The 19959-nt window shown below is 48.9% G+C and overlaps 1 protein-coding gene across 1 annotated transcript in view; it reads right to left on the reverse strand.

Moving 5' to 3' along the window:
- The window catches only part of LOC112870395 (small G protein signaling modulator 1), a 109398-nt gene that overhangs the window by 44275 nt on the left and 45164 nt on the right, over positions 1-19959 (reverse strand). Inside the window, 9 exon segments of the mRNA XM_086682386.1 lie at positions 208-275; positions 5598-5722; positions 10112-10243; positions 10377-10522; positions 10803-10870; positions 14117-14205; positions 14207-14270; positions 15823-15985; positions 19141-19216. Coding sequence (XP_086538512.1) covers positions 208-275; positions 5598-5722; positions 10112-10243; positions 10377-10522; positions 10803-10870; positions 14117-14205; positions 14207-14270; positions 15823-15985; positions 19141-19216 — 931 coding nt within the window.

Here is a 19959-nt window from a genome sequence, read left to right on the forward strand (position 1 = left end):
TTGATGCTAAGTCCTGAACCTATGTCATTTGATCTTTACAACAATGCCATGACTAGGTGCTGTGGTGATTCCATTTCACAGATGGGGAAACCAAGTCTCAGAGAGGTGAAATCACTTGTTTAAGGTTGCACAGGTAATGAGGAGGTGGGAGCAGGCAGGGGAGCCAGAAGGAACACCCCCACCCCGTGCTCCCCTAACAGTCCCTACCTTGCTGGTGACAGTGCAGGTATACAATCTCCTCCAGGCGGATGGTCATAGCATAGTCCCAGTAGACGCTGGAAGGGGAGGGATGGTTAGTTCCACAGGATGCCTGCTCACTTCATCATGGGGAAGGGCCCATGAGGCCAGAAGACTACACCCTTGCTAACCCTTTTCACTAGGACCCATCTGTCCCCAACATCTGTATTCAAGACTTCCCAAAATCTACCTCACCTTCTTCTGGTCCCAGTACCCCAATTTTCTGAGGAACACACTTCCCTTGCCCCCATCCATGTGGCTGAGGCTGACTCCACCCACCCTCTATGCCAGGATTCCAGGAATAGCCATCTGATCCAGGCCTGGCCGATCCGCACATTCTACTGTTCCAGCCACAGTGATTGGTTCAGGGATGGCCCCATGACCCAAGCAGAATGAATGAGACTCAGTTGTTGGATTTATGTTAGAATAAACTGGGAAAAGGATGCTCCTTTCTGCTAGGAGAGTAGGAGCAGAGATGATAAAAGTCTGGAAACATAGGGAACCATGGCAAGAAAAAGCCTGCCTGACGATGGAGTCGACAGTCAGGAAAGCAGAACCAAGAGATGGAGAGTTCAGGCCCCCATCATTTGAGTCCCTGGATCCAGCCATGCCTGAAGCCACTGTCTAGAATTTTTCAGCTCAATGCCTAAGTCCACTTGAGTTTAGTTTTCTGTCACAGGTATCTAAGTATCTTGACTCAGACCCCAACGCCAAACCACCATGCATCCGAGGGGTTAGAAGAGCCACTCAATAGCTTTGACCCCATAGGTCCCAGCAGTGTGATGTGAAGGCTTCTATGGGCCTCAGTTTCCTCCTCTGTAAAATGGGGGATGATAATTACCCACCACACAGTGCGGCTGTGACAGTTAAATGGAATCACATATTTGAAGGGCTCAACACAATGCTGATACAGAAAAAAGTACTTGGCTCATGGTCTCTGTGCTTACATACTTTATTCTTTCCCTTTTCAGATCAAAGCCTACTGCTGTATTGAAACAGATCACTTTTCCCCTCAGAACACCATGGAGGTGGGGCTCACAGGAACTGGGACTTTATGGCAGTCAGGGGAATGCACTGCTTGGGTGTCCTTCAGATCTTGCTGTGGGGACCAGAGCTGACCAACAGCTTCAGAGGCCACCTCTCCTGATCCACCGTCATGTTTGTGCCAAGACCATGCTTCTCTTGGGCAGCTCTCAAGCAGGCCCGGGCACATGGGGGCACCAGCGTAGGCCTATTCCTGCGGGATGGGGGGCTCCTCTGATGGTCAACTTTAGCCCAGGGGCTCCCAACTGAGCTGGCTGAACATGCTAAGAACTGCAGCATATAAGACTCTCTCTTCCTTCTTTCCCCTCCCCATTCACAGGGGTCAACCAGCTTCTGAATATTCTGCCTGCCTCTTCCTGCTCTTCCCTTTCATCCTTCACAAGTTCCGCTCACGTTAAGTCTCTGCTGCATGTCTAATTCTGTCTGGGTCTGCTTCTTGGAGGACCTGAACCAACACAGGCTTCAAGGTCAAACTTCAAATCCCACTTTACCAATTATACTGACTCAGTCCTTTCTCCTCTCTGGGCCTCAGTTTCCTTAGCTGCAACATGAGGAAGCTGGAACAGAAGCTTTCTAAGGGACCTTCCTGCACTGGTCTATCTGTACCAGAGTCAGCCTCGCCAGGGTCCATGGAGCGAACATCCTTGGAGGGCAGCTGAGTGCACCAACATTTTCAGAGCCTCTGAGCAGCCTCTGCTGAGTCCCTCACGGGCAAGTCTTGGCCAGAAGGTCCTTCCCTGGGCTTCCACATTGTACCCATCATACAGGTTGCAGTTGCCTGTTTTCTCCCGTCTCCCCCAAGAGGTGCTGAACTGGACAGCGCCTGGATTTTCTTTACTTCTGCAAGATGCTCTGAGAATATTCAGAGTGAATGGTGAATACCCTAGGGTGCCCAGTAGACAAAACAACTTTCCAGCTACCACCACACACCAGCAAAGAGGATCTCTGTGGCCACAGTCCCTTTGGATCTGTGTAAACTTAACACCAACAGTCCCATGACTGAGAGGCCTTTCTGGGTTCCAGTCTCCCTACTAAGGGCATTACGTGCATTTTCTCATTGACTCCTTCCTGTACATCTATTCGGAGGTTCCATGACCACATCCCCATTTTACACCGGATGAACAAACTGAGGTTCAGGAAGGCGAAGTTGTCCAAGATCGCTCAACTGGGAAGGAGCAAGAGCTGAGCTTTTGATTTCATTTGACAGGTTTTAACAACTTCCTAGACCAGAACTGCTGGGTCACGTGGTAAGGGTAGGTCAGAAAACACTTCCAAACTAGATTGTCAAGTGGTTGGGCCATCAGCAGGGTATGGGGGTTTCAGCTGTTCCACACGGCAGGGCTGAGATCTGAGCCAAGTCCAGCCTGACTCCAGAGCCCAAATAGCCACTCTTTGGTGATATTTCCTCATGGACATGAGGAAACCTAGCTGGGGAGATATGACCCTGGTTGTACACAAGGGGGCGCTGGCTGGGACAAGAGAAGAGGTACTGAAGCTCCTCAGACAAGGACCAAAGCCCTCATCTTTGTTGCCTCTTGGTCCCCAAAGAGATGCCAGAGTCCCTGGGCACCTCCACATCCTATAGGCTAACCACCATGTTTTTGACCCTTAGCTTTTTCTCTCTTACTGGATAGATGGGGGTTGAGAACCCAAGGCTGGGGAAGTTTCTAGCCCCCTCAGTAGTGACCTGGGAAGTACAGGCTCAGTTGGAAGTAAATATTGATGCGCCTATGCTATGCCTGTTCTCAGAGGAAAAGATAATGCTGAAAGATGGAGTCCCACTGATCTGAGCTGGAGGAGGGGTGGGAGTACTTGGCAATCATTTGGCTCAATGCCTCTCCAAAATATCAACATTAAAAGTTTTCTGCCCAGGGGCACCTGGGTGGCTCAGTTGGTTAAGCGTCCAACTTCAGCTCAAGTCATGATCTCGTGGTTTGTGAGTTTGAGCCCCGCATCGGGCTCTGTGCTGACAGCTCGGAGCCTAGAGCCTGCTTCAGATTCTGTGTCTCCTTCTCTCTCTGCCCCTCCCCCACTTGTGCTCTGTCTCTCTCTATTAAAAATAAATAAATGTAAAAAAAAATTTTTTTTAAATTAAAGAAAAAATAGTTTTCTGCCCAGGGGTGCCTGGGTGGCTCAGCAGGTTAAGCGTCCAACTTCGGCTCAGGTCATGATCTCACTGTTCGTGGGTTCGAGCCCTGCATTGGCTTGGAGCCTGGAGCCTGCTTCAGATTCTGTGTCTCCCTCTCACTCGGCCCCTCCCCCACTTGTGCTCTGTCTCTATCAAAAATAAATAAATGTAAAAAAAATTTTTTTTTTTATATTAAAGAAAAAATAGTTTTCTGCCCAGGGGTGCCTGGGTGGCTCAGTAGGTTAAGCGTCCAACTTCGACTCAGGTCATGATCTCACTGTTCGTGGGTTTGAGCCCTGCATTGGCTTGGAGCCTGGAGCCTGCTTCAGATTCTGTGTCTCCCTCTCTCTCAGCCCCTCCCCTGTTCACACTCTGTTTCTCAGAAATGAATAAACATTAAAAAAAAAAGTTAAAAACAAAGTTGGGGCACCTTGGTGGCTCAGTCAGTTAAACCTCCAACTTCAGCTCAGGTCATGATCTCATGGTTCATGGGTTTGAGCCCTGCATCAGGCTCTGGGCTGACAGCTCAGAGACTGGAGACTGGAGCCTGCTTTAGATTCTGTGTCTCCCTCGCTCTGCCCCTCCCCTTCACACTCTTTCTCTCTCTGTATCTTAAAAATGAATAAAAGTTTAAAAAAATTAAAAACAAAAAGGTTTTTGCCCACACAATCCTGGTGTAAGTCCAAATAGCAAACAGGGCCTTTGGGTTGTGCTATTTGACAGAAGATACTTCTGTGTATGGAGAGCCCCTGCAAACCCTTTGAGTTCTGGGAAGATCATGTTGTCCAGGTCTCTCATTTGATAGAAGGGGAGACTGAAGCCCAGAGACAGGGAAAGACAAACACACCCCAAATCTTCCAGCAGGATGAGAACCAAGCAAGCACTTGGGCCTAAAACGTACACTTATCCATACACCTGTTTTATTGTGGTCTCCTTCAGTGTAAGGTAAATACAGTGGAAGCTCCGAGAGGGTAAAGATTTTCCTCTCCTTCTGTTCGTCTGCTATGTTTCTTGTATCTAGCACAGTGCCTGGCATGTAGCGGGTGCTCTGTTCAGATCTGATGAATGAATCCGGTAACTTCCCTGCTTTGCTTCACAGAGATTATCTAAGCACCTACTTTGTGCTAGGATCTGTGGCAGTTGCCAAAGAGAAGACATGAGTAAGACAGGTGCTTGCCTTCACGGAACTGAAGTCTAGAAGCAACAGCTGATATACAAGTAGGCACAGATTTATTACGTGTCCGCGATTCTATAAATGCTACGAAGGAGGTTCAGGGTTCCGTGTGATCCAGATTCAGCTGGGAGGGGTTGCGGAAGGCCTGAGGTTTAAGACGAGTCCGTGGAAATAATACCCCAGGCCAAGGGCATCTCCTGGGTCCCACGTTGTTCCTCGGTGAGGGCTTCTTGATCAGAAACTCTGGAGTCTAGCTAGAGCTGAATTATATGGCTCAGCCTAGAACCAACTCTAACTCCCACTGACTGTCTCTGAAGACAGATGGCCACCTCTGCACAGGAAGTGGCTTAGAGAATGGTATTAATCACACCCAGGCCTCGTGTTACTCACACTGAAGCTTAACATGAAACAGAACACAAGAACAGTGTTCTGGTTATGTTCCTTGAAAGGAGCCCTTATTTTATATAAAGCTGCCAAGACTCCTCAAGCTGAAATAATCAGGTTGAGCCTTCCCTTTGTTTGGGCTCCTCCTAGGGCTGTCCCTAATTGTGCGGGAACACACACGATTGTAGCAGGGGACCCTTGGTTTCCGTGTGTCTTCGGCGTGTGACTCCAAAGCCTTTGCTGAGTCTTGAAAATCCCAAGGTCACAGGAGACACAACCCTGGACCAGATGGCCACCAAGCAACACCTCCAGCTTTCCTCCTTTACGGAGTGATGGGAAGGACAGCAGCAGATGGGGAATATTTGCCATTTGCAGGCTCCCAAGCTCTTAGTTAAGATTTCTCCCTCTGGGTGGTGTTTGACCAGGGCCTGCCTAATTCCCGAATTACATTCTAAGATTCTTCTAGTTGGTCTCCAGATCCTCCTACTGAGTTACCCATAAGGCCATAGCTGCAGGGGGGGTGGCCCAAGTGGCCGCAACAACCAGACAGAACAGCGGGCCGGGGCAGGACACAAAGGACAGAGCACACACTTCCCTGTGTCAAAGGGGGAGAAGGACCCGGCGCCCTACCTCTTCTCATAGTCCAGGTCCCCCATCGACCTGTTCATCAGCTGGTTAGGCGTCCATTTCAAGGTCATGACGTCAGCTGTCTGGTGTAGAGACAGGTACCCTGGCACGGCCTCCATATCATCCCTCTGCAGAGAGAGGAGGGCATAGGCTTGGTCAAAGTGCCAGAGTCACAGTGGTCATAGGCCCTGGGCCATCTGACTCAAGGAGGCATAACCAGATCCAAGGGGTTGGGTCATGCCCTCCAAGGCTACGACCATTTGGAAGATCCTGTACCTCCTTCCAGGGGGCCATGCTAAGCAAAGCAGTCTGCAGCCAACCACCCAGGATGGGTTCTAGAGATGCACCTCTGAGAGCTGCTCCCCTGCACTTTCACACTCCCACCCACCCCCCAACCAAGGTCCAGGAAGCCCTGCTGCAAGGGCAGAGCCGGGGACTCTTTAGAATCAGGAAGGGGCTCTATCCCTCTTTAATACCACGCTCTCCTTTTTAAAACAATGTTTTAGGGGTGCTTGGGTGGCTCAGTCGGTTGGGCGTTGGACTTCGGTTCAGTTTGTGATCTCACGGTCCATGAGTTCGAGCCCCGCATCAGACTCTGTGCCAGCAGCTTGGAGCCTGGAGCCTGCTTCAGATTCTGTGTCTCCCTCTCTCTCTGCCCCTGCCCCCGCTTGCACTCTGCCTCTCAAGATAAAATAAAGACATAAAAAATTAAAATAAGTAAATAAATGTCTTATTTATTTATTCTGTGTGAGAGAGAGAGAGGGAAGAAGGGTAGAAGGAGAGGGAGAGAGAGAATCCCCGGCAGGCTCCGTGCTGCCAGCGCAGAGCCCAACGCAGGGCTTGAGCTCACAAACCATGAGATCATGACCTGAGCTGGAATCAAGTCAGACGCTCACCTGACGGAGCCACCCAGGCGCCCCAACACCACCCTCTCCTTGACAGGAGTCATTTATCTGGCATCATTTTGGCCAGTCTTAAGGGAGAACAAGAGGGCAACCGAGTTCTATGCCCCAACCACAGACGTTATCCTGAATCTCCTCCTCCAAACACCCACACCATACTCACTGCCCAGCAGCCTGACCCTCTGTGTTCCCCATGAGCCTGCAGAACTTCTCAGCGGCTCCCTCTGCTTTATCCCAGGTGGGGTGTGGCGGAGGGGGTGGTCTCTCCAAGCCTCACAAATAAAGGACGCAAATTCACCTCAACAACATGTGGAGATGGACAGCCAACATTTACCGAGCACCTAGCATGTCTCAGCTTTACCCACACTGTCTCAAGTTAGCCACTCATGCCTGCAGCCCCATGACGGAGCACTGCTGCCCCGGGTCATGAACGTTTTCCATGTTTTCCTGTACCTGAAGTGTGGATGTATCTTACAGCAGGTGGCATCTCACCATCGTGACACAGTGGTCATTGCCTGACCTCCTGCAAACTCGGTCCTAGTTGTTCGTATGTTGTTACTTCACATGCGGAGAACAGGTGCTATTTTAAACGTCTTCAGAAAAATTAGACGGTGAGTCATCTTCGACTTCCAAAGTTTTTGTGTATGCAGAAACACGGGCAGCAGAGCAGTAGAGCACTGATTTGATATTGGAAGAGGAGACACATTATTCACCACTACAGCCATGCCCACAATTCCAGATGGCCTTGCAGAGCAACAACCAAGGACACGCACTTGTGAGAAACGCTGGGCCTCCTACACTCCTGATCAGAGGTCAGCAAGCTTTTTGTATAAAGGGTCAGACGGGGAGTAATTTTGGTTCTGTGAGACATACAGACTCAGGTGCGACCACTCAACTCTGCCGTTACAGCGTGAAAGCAGCCATACATGATAGGTAATGGGCACGGCTCTGTTACAATAAAACTTTATTTGCAAAAACAGGTGGAGCACTGCATTGGGCCCATGGGTTATAGTGTGTTGACCCCCTCTTTGGATGGAACAGTAAACAGTATTTGGGGGTGCTTGGGTGGCTCAGTTCAGTTAAGTGTCTGACTCTTGATTTCGGCTCAGGTCACGATCCCAGGGTCATGGGATCAAGCCGCACATCGAGCTCTTTGCTGGGCATGGAGCCTCCTTGGGATTCTCTCTCTCTCTCTCTCTCTCTCTCTCTCTCTCTCTCTCTGTGTGTGTGTATGTGCAAGTGCACATGCTCTCTCTCTCTCTCACAAAGAAAAAAAAAAGAAAACAGTATTTACTAGAAAAATACAAGCAGTGATGACTCTAAGTCAAAAACTGATACAGAAAATTAAACCCTGAAATGTGAAGAAATTTTAGGACTGTCTTAACTAATGAATGTCAGTTATAAGTTCCCTTATGCATAGTTAAAAAAGCAATGTATGATTTAAAAGAAAGCCCTTTTACTTTTTTTTAAGTTTATTTATTTACTTCGAGAGAGAGAGAGTGAGCTGGGAGGGGGCAGAGAGAGAGAGGGAGAGACAGAATCCCAAGCAGGCTCCACATTGCCAACCTAGAGCCTGATGCAGGGCTCGATCCCACAGACCACAAGATCATGACCTGAGCCAAAATCCAAGTCGGACACTCAACCACCTGAGTCACCCAGGCACCCCTAAAAAACAAAAACAAAACTCCTTTTATCCAAATCAAAGAGCTCAAAGAACTCTTTCAAAAAGTGTCAAATAAAATTTCCAAGTAATGAGAAAACATCTTCTAGAACTTAGTATCGTTTTTTTACTTCCTGATGGTTATGTTTAAAAATGGAGCATCTTAAATCCATAGCTTCTTAGATCTGAGGAGGTAGGATCTTGTACCCATTATGATGTGGACATTAAGGCTCACAGGGAGAAGTGACTCGCTCAGGGTCACCCCGTGATCACAACTGCGACCACAGAGCTAGAGCGACTGGCAGCTTCCTCTGCTTCCTCCCAGCTGAGCCCAAACACCACACTGATCCACACAGTCTCAGGAAGGGAAAGGCAGAGGGGTATCTACTCCATGAGGGTAGGGGTTTCATGTGCCTGGCTCACCACCCATCTCTGGGGCTTGCACCAGCCAGGCCTAGAGGTGATTGATAAATGATTCAACTCCCACATCAGGCAGCCTGAATTCAAAGTATGACTCTGCCACTTACTCCCCCCTGTGCACATCTCAGCGTTATCATCTTGGATGACACTACTTGCATCAAATAGTTGCTGGGAGCTTTAAATGAATTAATATAGTTAAAAGCACTTATCATGGTGCTTGACACAAAGAAAGCACTCCATAAATATCAACTGTGAAGGGGGCGCCGGGGTGGTTCAGTTGGTTGAGCGTCTGACTTCAGCTCAGGTTGAGATCTCACAACTCGTGAGTTCGACTCCGCATTGGGCTCTCTGCTGTCAGGGTGAAGCTCACTTTGGATCCTTCGTCCCCCTCTTTCTGCCCCTCTCCCATGCATGTTCTCTCTCAAAAATAAACATTTAAAAAATATATCAACCATGAAGATATTTATCCTGATATCCCAAGCATCCAGCACAAGGAAAGCTCAGTATAAGTACTTGCTGAATGAGTGAGTGATAACAAAAGAGAATGGATGGATGGACAGCTAGGTGGACAGGTGGGTGGAGAGATGGACTGGAAAATAAATGGATAATTAAATAGATGGATGGACAAATGGATGGATGCAGGTAAAGATGGGTGGATGGATGGATGGGTAGGTGGAAGTAAACATGGGTAGGAAGATGGATGGATGGGTGGATGGATGCATGGATGGATGTAAAGATGAGTGGATGGATGGATGGATGATGTAAAAAAGGATGGATGAATGGATGGGTGGGTGGATGGAAGTAAACATGGGTAGGAAGATGGATGGATGGATGGCTGGGTGGATGGATGGATGGATGGGTGGATGGATAAATGGATGGGTAGATGGATGGATGGATGGGTAGATGGATGGATGGATGGGTAGATGGATGGATGGAAGTAAACATGGGTAGGAAGATGGATGGATGGGTGGGTGCATGGATGGATGGATGGATGGATGGATGGATGGATGGATGGGTGGATGGATGGATGGATGGATGAATGGATGGATGGATGGATAGAAGTAAAGACAGGTAGGTGGGTGGATGGATGGATGGATGGATGGATGGATGGATGGAAGTAAACATGGGTAGGAAGATGGATGGATGGGTAGATGGATAGATGGATGGATGGGTGGATGGATAGATGGATAGATGGGTAGTTAGATGGATGGAAGTAAACATGGGTAGGAAGATGGATGGATGGGTGGATGGGTGGATGGATGGATGGATGGATGGATGAAAACCTGGGTAGGAAGATGGATGGATAGGTGGGTGGATGGATGGATGGATGGGTAGAAGTAAAGATAGGTAGGTAGGTGAATGGATGGATGGATGGATAGAAGCAAATGTTGTCATATGGATGAATGGATGGAGAGATGGAGGTGTGGATAGATGGATGGATGAATGGATGAGCAGCCTGGAACCAGAGGGAACGCCTCCTGTATAACCGGAAGCCAGACCCCCTGTGGAAGATCTGGGTCCCAGATATCTCTCACCGGCTGAACCAGAACGTTGTTCTTGCCATAGAGGAGCGTGGCCCGGGAGTTCTGGTGCAGGGACTCAACATAGTCACGGGCAGAAAGGGATGGTCGGTCGTCCATGCTGCCACTTGAATGTCTCTTCTGGATCTGGCAGGGTGAGGGGAGGTGGAGGGTGAGGCCTGCGGTGACCCTCAATGTCCCACTCCATTCTCCACCTCCACACCAAGTCTGGCACTCAGCCCAACTCCCTCCCAGGGCCCCAGAGTCCACTCCTACTCACACAGAGGGCTGGACGCTTGGTGGGTGAGTCCTGCCGCAGGTGCGAGCTGTGGATGCAGTGCCTCTGGACAAGCTCGTCGGCCGAGGGGTCAGTCCAAAAGTGATCGGCAGTCTTCATCTTGGTGTACTCCAGGGCACAGGGCCCCACTGTGGAGCACACAGGGACTGGGAATCCATAGCCCTCAAAGTCTACCCTCCTGTCTACCCCCAGATAGGCCACCACCTTCACTGCCTCTCCCCTCCAGCCAGTGAGTATGCCCCAGGGTCCTGCTAAGGAGAGTCCAGCACAAGACCCTGAGAGCAAGAGCCAGGGAACAGGTAAGTTTTGATGGAGAAGGCTAGAGGGAAACGAGAGAGGCCCTTAGGAGGTGCACTAGTGAGCCAACGTCAGAGATCCAGATGAAGCTCAGAGCCCTGGACCACTTACCCAACAAAGACGCAAGGATGGGGCCATCCACCGGGTCCATCAGGAGGGCTTCCTTCTCATAGTATTTACTAGTAAGAGAAAAGGACAGGCAGGTCTGGATGGTAACCAGCAGAGGGCACACAATTGACACTGACCTGATGCCTAAGAACAGACTGAGTTCAGCCTCCCTCTTGTTACCCAGTTAACGCTGTAAGCCTCAAATGTCCCATCTGTAAAATGGGGGTAATAAAAACATATATCCTAGGGCCATCAGACGGACTTTAGAGGGGCACCTGCATGGTTCAGTTAAGTGTCTGACTCTTGATCTCAGCTCAGGTCTTGATCTCAGGGTCGTGAGTTCATGCCTCACGTTGAGCTCCATGCTGGGTGTGAAGCTTACTTAAATTAAAAAAAAAAAAGGGACTTTTGAAAGAGGCAACAGATGTGGGCACTTAGTACTATGCTTGGCACGTAACTGCTTAATACATGGCTGTGATACAGCCTTAATGAGAGTAACGGGAATAGTAATTAGAAGGCTGCTTCTGGCTGCTTCTATCAGCTTCTATCACATCTTCCATTTCAGGCGCCAAGTGGCTTGGGAGCTCAGATGATGTCTGCTCTCCTAATATTATTGAGGCAATAAAAGGCTTTTTAGCTGTGGTGTGTACGGAAAAGCTATATTAACAGGACTTCCTGCGCGGATAACTATGTGGATGACGCTGGCCTGACGTGCTCGCAAGCGCCCCCTGGCTTCTGGCTCTTCAAAATAACTTGTCATATGGGCAAGACAATGTTTGTGCTGAGTGTTTTTGGGTTTTGCTTCTTTGTTTGAGTTGTTGTGTAGTGCCTCCTAATTCTCTGCAAACTCCTGCCAGCTAGGAACCGAATTTTAGAGTTGGAAAGGACCTTGTTCTACCTTCCCAAGGGATGTCAGGCTCAGAGAGGGTAAGTGACTTCTTGGAGGCCACACAGCAGGTGGATGCAAGCTATACCCAGCCGGCTTGGGTGTTCCTATCCTACAGCAGGGGTCTAAGAACACAGGATCTGCAGCGAGGCAGACTGAGTGGGAGCCCAGGTCGGCCACTCCCACTCTCACTGTGTGTCCCTGGGCATGTGACGACTACCCTCTCTGAGCTTTAGTGTCCTCAGCTATAAAATGACAAGAATGACAGAACTCACCTGCCCAGGCTGTTGGGAGGATTAAATATTGACCTGCTTTTACAGCAACAGCACAGACTCTGACACCAGGGAGTTCTTGCTAAGGGGTGGCAACATCACTATAATTTGACCCCAGAGGAATCTTCTATCCACCAGGATATTGGCTGAAGCCGAACGGACATGCTCTGTGCATTCTCAGCAGCAAGTTTATCCATTTTGGTGTCAGATCTGAAGGTAAAACTTCAAGACACTTTCCACTCTGCCACTCAGTCTCTATGCTGAAAACCAGCACCATTGCATGATCATAAACCTTGGAAATAGTACCTTAAAAACTAGCAGGTGGGACTGGGGGCAAGATGTGACCATCGAGGGTAGCTCGAGGGAGCTTCTTTGGGGTGGCAGGTTTCACTGGAACAGTTCTGTGTCGTGACTGTGGTGTTGGTTATACAGAATTATAGACTGTATTTATACTATTAGTATAATACATATACATATGTAATTTTTATTAAATAGTTAAATAATACATTTAATTAATATGTATTTAATAAATACATATATGTATTTATACTGAATTTAACTATGCTAAAATTCCATAGAACTAGACAGAAAAAAATGAGTGTACGTAAAGACTAGTGAAATCCAAATAAAGCATGTAGTTTAGTTAACAGTATCGTACCAATGTCAAATTCCTGTTTTGGTATTTGTACTATGGTTATGTAGGATGTGATCACTGAGGGCAGGCAAGAACTCTTTGTGCTAATGTTACAACTTCTATGCGAATCAAAAAAATAAAAAGTTTAGACAAAAAAATAAAGAGATAGTTTGGCATTGCTGCTCAAATAAATTACTCATTCCTTCTACCGACTCATTCAGCAGAAAACACAAGGTCATATGCCAAAGGCATTAGCTCCGGAGGCCCGCACCCATGCGAGGGCACGGGGCAGAGACGTATCACATTTTACTAGAAGGTGAAGAGATTAATTGCACTCCAGAGCCTGGATTTCTTCCAATTTGTCTCCTGCCTCCTGGCCTTTGCACCTGCTATTCCCTTGGCTGGGAACACTCTTTTCCCTACCCACTTCACTGGGTTAATGCCTACGTGCCCTTCAAACTGATGATTAACTGCCATGTCTTCCAGGATTCTTTTCCTGACCACCCAGAGGAAGTTAAACACCACCCACCTGACTTGGAATACTCACCACATATTACCACAATTACTATTTTCCTGTTTTCCCTGCAACTATGTGAGGTTCGTGAGAGGAAGGACTCTGCTCTCTCCTTTCATATATATTTTCCTAGCAAACAGGCAAAGAATAAAAGGTAATCATAATACCCACTGCATGTGAAGATGTGGTTAAACAGGCACTTTCATATACCGAGAGATGAGGAGATTCTCAGATATTTCCCTCATCGTGTTTCCTCTTTCCCACTCCCCCTGTCTATCTCTCTCTCCCCATCTGTCTACAGCTGGAAGGAGTGTTAGCCATGAAGAGTCTCAGGTTATACAAAAGCCCACATTCTTCACTGGCTCCTCTGTGCTCTTAGCATAATATCCAAGCTCTTAACATGACAGTTAAGACCAATGTATCTCCAACATCTCAGTTAGTGCCTGGCACATGGTAGGTGCCCAATAAATATTTAGTGGATGAATGAATGCATGGATGAATGCTTGCCAAGAGTACTCATAGTCTAAAACCTTTACACCAGGTTAATCTGAGCTAGAATAGAAAATGTAAAAAAAGTATCATACATTTCCAAAACACTGTGTACTAACTCCCCTTCTCACCTCTTCTCCAGAATGGCAACAATCCCTGTACCATTTATTAAAAGAGCAGCAGAGACACAGAGAAGCTACATGACTCTTCTAGGACCACAGTTAGCAAGTAGACTGTAGGCTTCATTCATGGGAGGAAAAAGATCCCTAAGATTGCAAGATCCTTGTTCCTCACTCCAAATTTGAAGATCCTATATTAGCAGGAAGCAGCTAAATAGTCCCAGGTTCTAAGCTGGGCTCATTTAGAGGCAAACATCCAGAAGGCCTTTATCTAACTGCTTTCAAATCAAGTGCACGTCAACAGGAGAGAAAAGAAAGTTGCTTTGTGCCATAGGGTGCAGTTCCCAAAATGGCCAGAAGGTGGCGCCAGAGCACGCCACGGCGGCTGCTCTTTCTCACTCACCTGCTGTTTTCCACCAGGTAATGCACAATTTTGTCCAGGACCTCCTCAAACAAAGCAGTGCGGATCCACAGGTGCTTGATGGCAAGTGGGGGACAGGCTGGGCAGCTTCAGCAGCTTCCGCACATTCTCCTGGAGGCCCTGAATCTGGTTTCGCCTTCAAGACCAGTACAGAAGGAGGAGGAATATTCGCAAAAAAGGAGATCCAACAGGACCAATGTGCAAACAGCAAAATGCCCAACCTCTCTAGGGAATGAAGGAACGGAGACTAAAACAACAACAAAAGCCCACATTGCTCCTGGCAAGTGGGTGACGTGTTGAAAAAAATAACACCCAGTGAGTGTGAAGATGCGATAAAACAGACACCTTCATATACTGTTGATGGGCAAGCCAGATTCTCATAGCGATACTTCTCTTCATCTCTCTCTCTCATTCCCTCTCTCCCCTTCCCTCTCTCATGAATGAGCGATTGCATGAATGAAATGAATGGCTCTCCCTTACCACCTGGCATGGGTATCTCTAATTCCTCCATGAGAAAGTCATTCCCGATATTATGGAAGGCCCATGGAAATCGCTCCCTTTCGGAAGTTGTCAGCAAACACTTGGGAATTTAGCATACGGACTGGAAGGCACCTTGAAGACCAAGTGGCTGAGGAGTCTGATTCCGAAAGGGAGGCGGTGATGCTAAGTCCACAGCCTTGTCCGTCCCACAGTTCTGGCCAGCAGCTCTGGGCTGGCACAGCCTGCAAGGGAGGGAAAGGACCATCTCCCACCTGCTGAGGAGGAGTGATCACCCACGGCACACACAGCATGTGCGCCTCTCTCTCCCTTCTCTTGCCCGTCACACACACGGTGAATCAATCCACACATTCTTTCCCGTGAAGCCCAATCACGGCTCCGGAATCTTTCACAACAAGGTCCTGTGGGCGGCTGCTAGCACCCATGGGAGCTGAAACCTCTTTGCTAGCCCTGACCAGGCTCCAGACCGCGGCTCTGGCGTAGAGTCAAACTGTGTGGTCGGGACTCTGGTGGGAGGTTCTCCAGTACATGCCCTCAGGCCCTGAGCCCTCCCCCCAGGAAATCAGCCCTCCAGACGTGTGAGTGAAGTCACCGTTCCCCTTGTTGCCTCAGTGTCAGTATCTGATCCATGCAGATGGAGACCATAGTAGTTTCATTAAACTTGGTCTTCCTGCATGCGGAATGGGTTTGGCTAACAGCAGACACTCATTCAACAATCATTTCTTGAGCATTTTACCAGGTGCTGGGCACTGTCCAGACACTGGGGACAAAATGAGGAATAACAGATTTTAGTGGCCTGTTCTCATGGAGTTCAGAGCCAAGGAGGAGAGATAGACAACAATCAAGTAAAAAGTACACAAAGGAATGAATAATTAGAGGTGGTGATAACCACAGGAGAGAAAATAAGCAGTGATATGTAAGAGAAATGGGGTGAGGGTTGGAGTTTGCCCTTAACTGGGGGAAAGCCTGAATGATGACAAGGCACCAGCCCTAGAAGGTGAGGCGTGTGAACCGGGTGGTAGGTCGAGCATGTGCAAAGGCCCCGGGGTAGGAAAGAGTCTGGCGGGTTTGAGGAGCGAAAGGAGAGTGCAGACAGTGCCAGGAGGTGCGGGTTCTGGCAGAGCTCAGGGAGGAGCCTGGACTGTCCCCTGCAGGAACGCTCCAGCCCATACCCCATGCTCCACACTCACGCGCTCTCCATCAGCTGTTCCAGGTCCTGCACCTTGCGGCTCAGCTCTTCGGCCGGTGGGAAGTTCTTGCCCACTTTCATGAAGAGAGCTGCAATCTTGTTGCTGCGCAGAAAGCCAGCCGCCCGCCGCCGCAGCCCATGCAGGACGCAGGCCTCTACAGCCGCTGCAGGGACACAATGGTCAGCAGGCCCTGCCCTACCCGTGCTCCCCAGCACCCAGCCCAGCTCAGGTCTTCAGCCACACAGAGGTGCCTTGGAGAGCGGGGCGCCCCAGAATCGCGAAATCCACGAAAGCATCAAAGGAAAATCACGTACGTCTCTCTGCCTTCCACTTCCTCAAAAGGGAGCAGGAGAGCTTAGCAGTTAACTTGTGTTTGCTGCCCGAGGTCAGACTGTCTGTGTTCATATCCTCTCCCAGACACTAACCAGCTGCGTGACCTTGGGCAATGACTTCCTCTCTCTGTGTCTCAGTATCCTCATCTGTGAAATGGGGATAATATGAACAGGCATCTGACATGGTTGCAGCAAGCGAGGTGGGGAAAATGCATGGCAAGCGCTTCACATAGTTGGGCACAGAGTGAGCGCTTTAGGGACGTTAGCTATTACTCCTGTCAGTGAGGGAAGGGAGGCTGACCACAGGACTGGTGGGCTTTATCTGGGCTGAAGAATCACATGATCGTCACCACTATTGTGATTCCAGGAACAGCTAACATTATGGATCCCATTCCATCTCTGCCACAGCCAAGGAAGAAAGGAACGCCATCTCCATTTCTCAGATGTGGAAACTGAGGCCCTAAGAGGGGAACTGAATTGCCCAGGGCCACCCAGACGAGCTGGGATCCAAACCCAGGTCTGAGCCCAAAGTGTGCTCACAACACTTGTGCCGCCACAACGGATCTGAAGAGAGAGGACTGTCATCATCTTCCCATGTCTGTGTTTCCCTTGGACACCCTGCCCAGCCCTGCTCAGAGCAGGAGACCTGGGCAGTAGCCTGGGCTCTATCACTAACTTGCTATGTGACCTCAGGCAAATCGCTTTCCCTCTCTGGGCCTTAGTGTCCCCCCCCCATCCCCCTCCCCCCGGGAAACAGTCCTTGTGCAGGCCATTCTGATGGCCCCAGTCTTATTTCGGGTACTTTCAGCAGCGCTTTATTGAGTACTTTCTTATCTTCTGTCTTACACAGCAGACTGGGAGGGAGCTCACTCTGGTATATCATAGGAGCATAATCGATGTTGATGGAAAAACTGAGCATATTATAAGAGCTACTCCTTATTGGGTATCTGCTGGGTGTGAGACCAGTGTTAAGGTTTACCTTACCTAATCCTTGTGGAAAAAACCCAAGAAGTGAGCGTTCTAGTTACTGTGACTCCACAGAAGGAATACTCCAGCAGTCTCAGGGTTAAGAGCCTGGCCCAGGTTATGTTGCACACAAGGAGAAATACTGAGAGGTTTGGTGCAATTGCTTGTCTTGGTTTATTTTTGTTGGCAATTATTTGACTTTTTTCAAAACGTTATGATTACAGTTTTTCTTTTAAGGACGCTCCACGCCCAACGTGGGGCTTGAACTCACAACGTTGAGCTCCAGAGTCACGTGCTCTACTGAATGAGCCAGCCAGGTGCCCCAGCGATTACTTGGCTTTGAACGGATGCCCACCCTATTGCCTAATCTGCCCATGGGTTTAATATATTCTGGGTGAGACTCTCTGAAATATCTTCATTTTTGCTTGTACACACAACACTTTTGTTTAGACTGCAATAAGTTAATTAACTGTTCAAGCACTGGAGACATGCCTCGAGTCTTTTTGACAATGGCTTATAAGGCACAATGGAGCAGAGACACCACAGGGAGACCCTGCAGGCCTCACCCTGCGGTAACATCACCCTTCCTCCCTCATCCAAACACTGGGGTTGGAGTTAGAGAATCATGATTTTTATCCCGTTCTATTCCTCTAAATCTTCAATGGGTGAGCATGGTCGCACACTCTGAAGTATGCCTACTATTTTCTTTGCAAATAGAGATGTCCAGGATAAAAAAAAAATTATGCATATATACATTCTCACGTTAACATTTATGCGTATATACACATGTACATATGCAGACGTATATATACATACACCTATATATACACATACAAGTATATAAACACACACACACACATATATGTAATTAAAAAAAAAATATCTCACTTTAAAAAGAAACTTGGGGGCACCTGGATGGCTCAGTCGGTTAAGCGTCCGACTTCGGCGCAGGTCACGATCTCATGGTTCATGGGTTCGGGGCCCGCATCAGACTCTGTGCTCACAGCACAGAGCCTGCAGCCTGCTTGAGATTCTCTCTGTCTCTCTTCCTCTCTCTCTGCCCTCCCTCTGCCCACACATTCTCTCTCCAAATAAACTTAATCTTCTTTTTTTTTTGCCAAGGTCAGCCAACAAACAAATGGCAGAGGAGGGATCTGAACCCAGGTCTGCCTGGCTGCAAAGGGGCTAAACTGACAGCAGTGGGCTCCCAGGTCACGGCATGTGCTCCCATGGGTAGTGCCTCCAGTCATCTGGATGAAGCTGAGGGCCGACCAGGTCTCCTCGCTCTGGCCTCTCCTCGGGGCCAAGAGCACGAGAGGGGAGATACAGCACGTCCTCCATTGCCAGACACTCCAGTCATGGAATGAAAAGGTTTTCAGGCAGAAAGAAACATCCCTGCTTATACATACACATGGATTAGAAGCTGAACCCTGACTGTGGGGACACGTAAAACATGTGTCTGCAGCCATTGTGGAAGGACAGTTAAGAACCTGGCAGCACGGTTATTTATTTCTGGAATCTTGTGAGCACAGCTGGTTCAAGGATACAAGTCAAGCTCCGAGCCCTGCGCCTGCCTCCTCTGCTGAGCCAGCTGGACATGATCCCTTAGGATGGATCAATGGCTCCCGATTCCCTATGTCTTTAAAGCCCATCCATCCTCCCCCTTCATTTGGCAACAGCCACAGGCAGGGTGAGGAAAGGGTGCAGAGTCTGTCGTCAGATGTGAGACCAACGTCACAAGGGGGATGGGTAGCCGTGAACTGAGCCCACGCGAGGGGAAGACAGTCCCTCCAGCGTCAGCAGTGACTAACTCTTGCTGGGTACACAGGCCATTCTTCCTTTCTTCTCTCGACTTCTCAGTGGTTCCAAATGCCCTCACAGAGCCCCCCGGGAATCCAAAAATAACTTCAGAGTCACAAAGTCAAAACACGGTGTGAGAATCCTTGCACAAAGACGCCACTCCCCCAAGGCAGCCCACAGAGAAAGAAGCCCCTTTCCAGGTCAGGGTCCATGGACTCACCACAGAAGGAGATGATGTGGCTGCTGTCCTCGTGGACGAACTTCTGTGTGACTGCCTCCTCCATGATCTGCTTCACCTGGAAGGGCAGAGGCAGTTGGACGGAGAGACCCAAACGCGACCCAGGGTGCGGTCATCCCCAAGGGCCGTGTCGTCCTTCCTGGCCCTCTGAGGCCATCTGGGGTGCTTTGATAACTTCTCTCCTTCCATGCCCTCCTCATGGCACCTTCTGCAAGTCTGAGGCCTGTGGCCTGTGAGAGCATCATGTTTTACTGAATTGTTTCTTCAGGCCCTCTGCCTGGCTGGTTCTTCTCAGGTGTCACACGAAATGTCATCTTCCTTGAGCCCCTTATCTGACACAGCCCTCCCCTGACACCACTCACACCCCGTTACAGTCCCTTCTGGGTACATATGCTATTCCTGTCCTGTTTACTTGCTTACTATTACCTTCTTCTAAGATATAAATTCCCTGAGGCCAGGGCCTCACCTATCTTGTTCACTTCTGTATCCATGGAGACTAGAACAGTGCCTGGCACATAGCAGGTACTCAATAAATATTTTTGGAAGGAAGGAGAGAAGGAGAGAAAGGAAGAAAGAAAGAAAGAAAGAAAGAAAGAAAGAAAGAAAGAAAAGAAGGAAGGAAGGAAGGAAGGAAGGAAGGAAGGAAGGAAGGGGAAACAAGTATATAAAAGTATCAGGAAGGTATAGTGATAAATCAGGCCTGGAATCTAGCAGCTCTGGGTTCCAATCCCTGCTCAGGCACCTACCAGTTGGGTCTGTGATCTCAATTTGGGAAACCGAGGCTCAGCAAAGTGAAGCAAA

The sequence above is a fragment of the Puma concolor genome, chromosome D3 (assembly GCF_028749965.1).
Source record: "Puma concolor isolate L17-30 chromosome D3, mPumCon1.1.hap2, whole genome shotgun sequence".
NCBI classification, from domain to species: domain Eukaryota; kingdom Metazoa; phylum Chordata; class Mammalia; order Carnivora; family Felidae; genus Puma; species Puma concolor.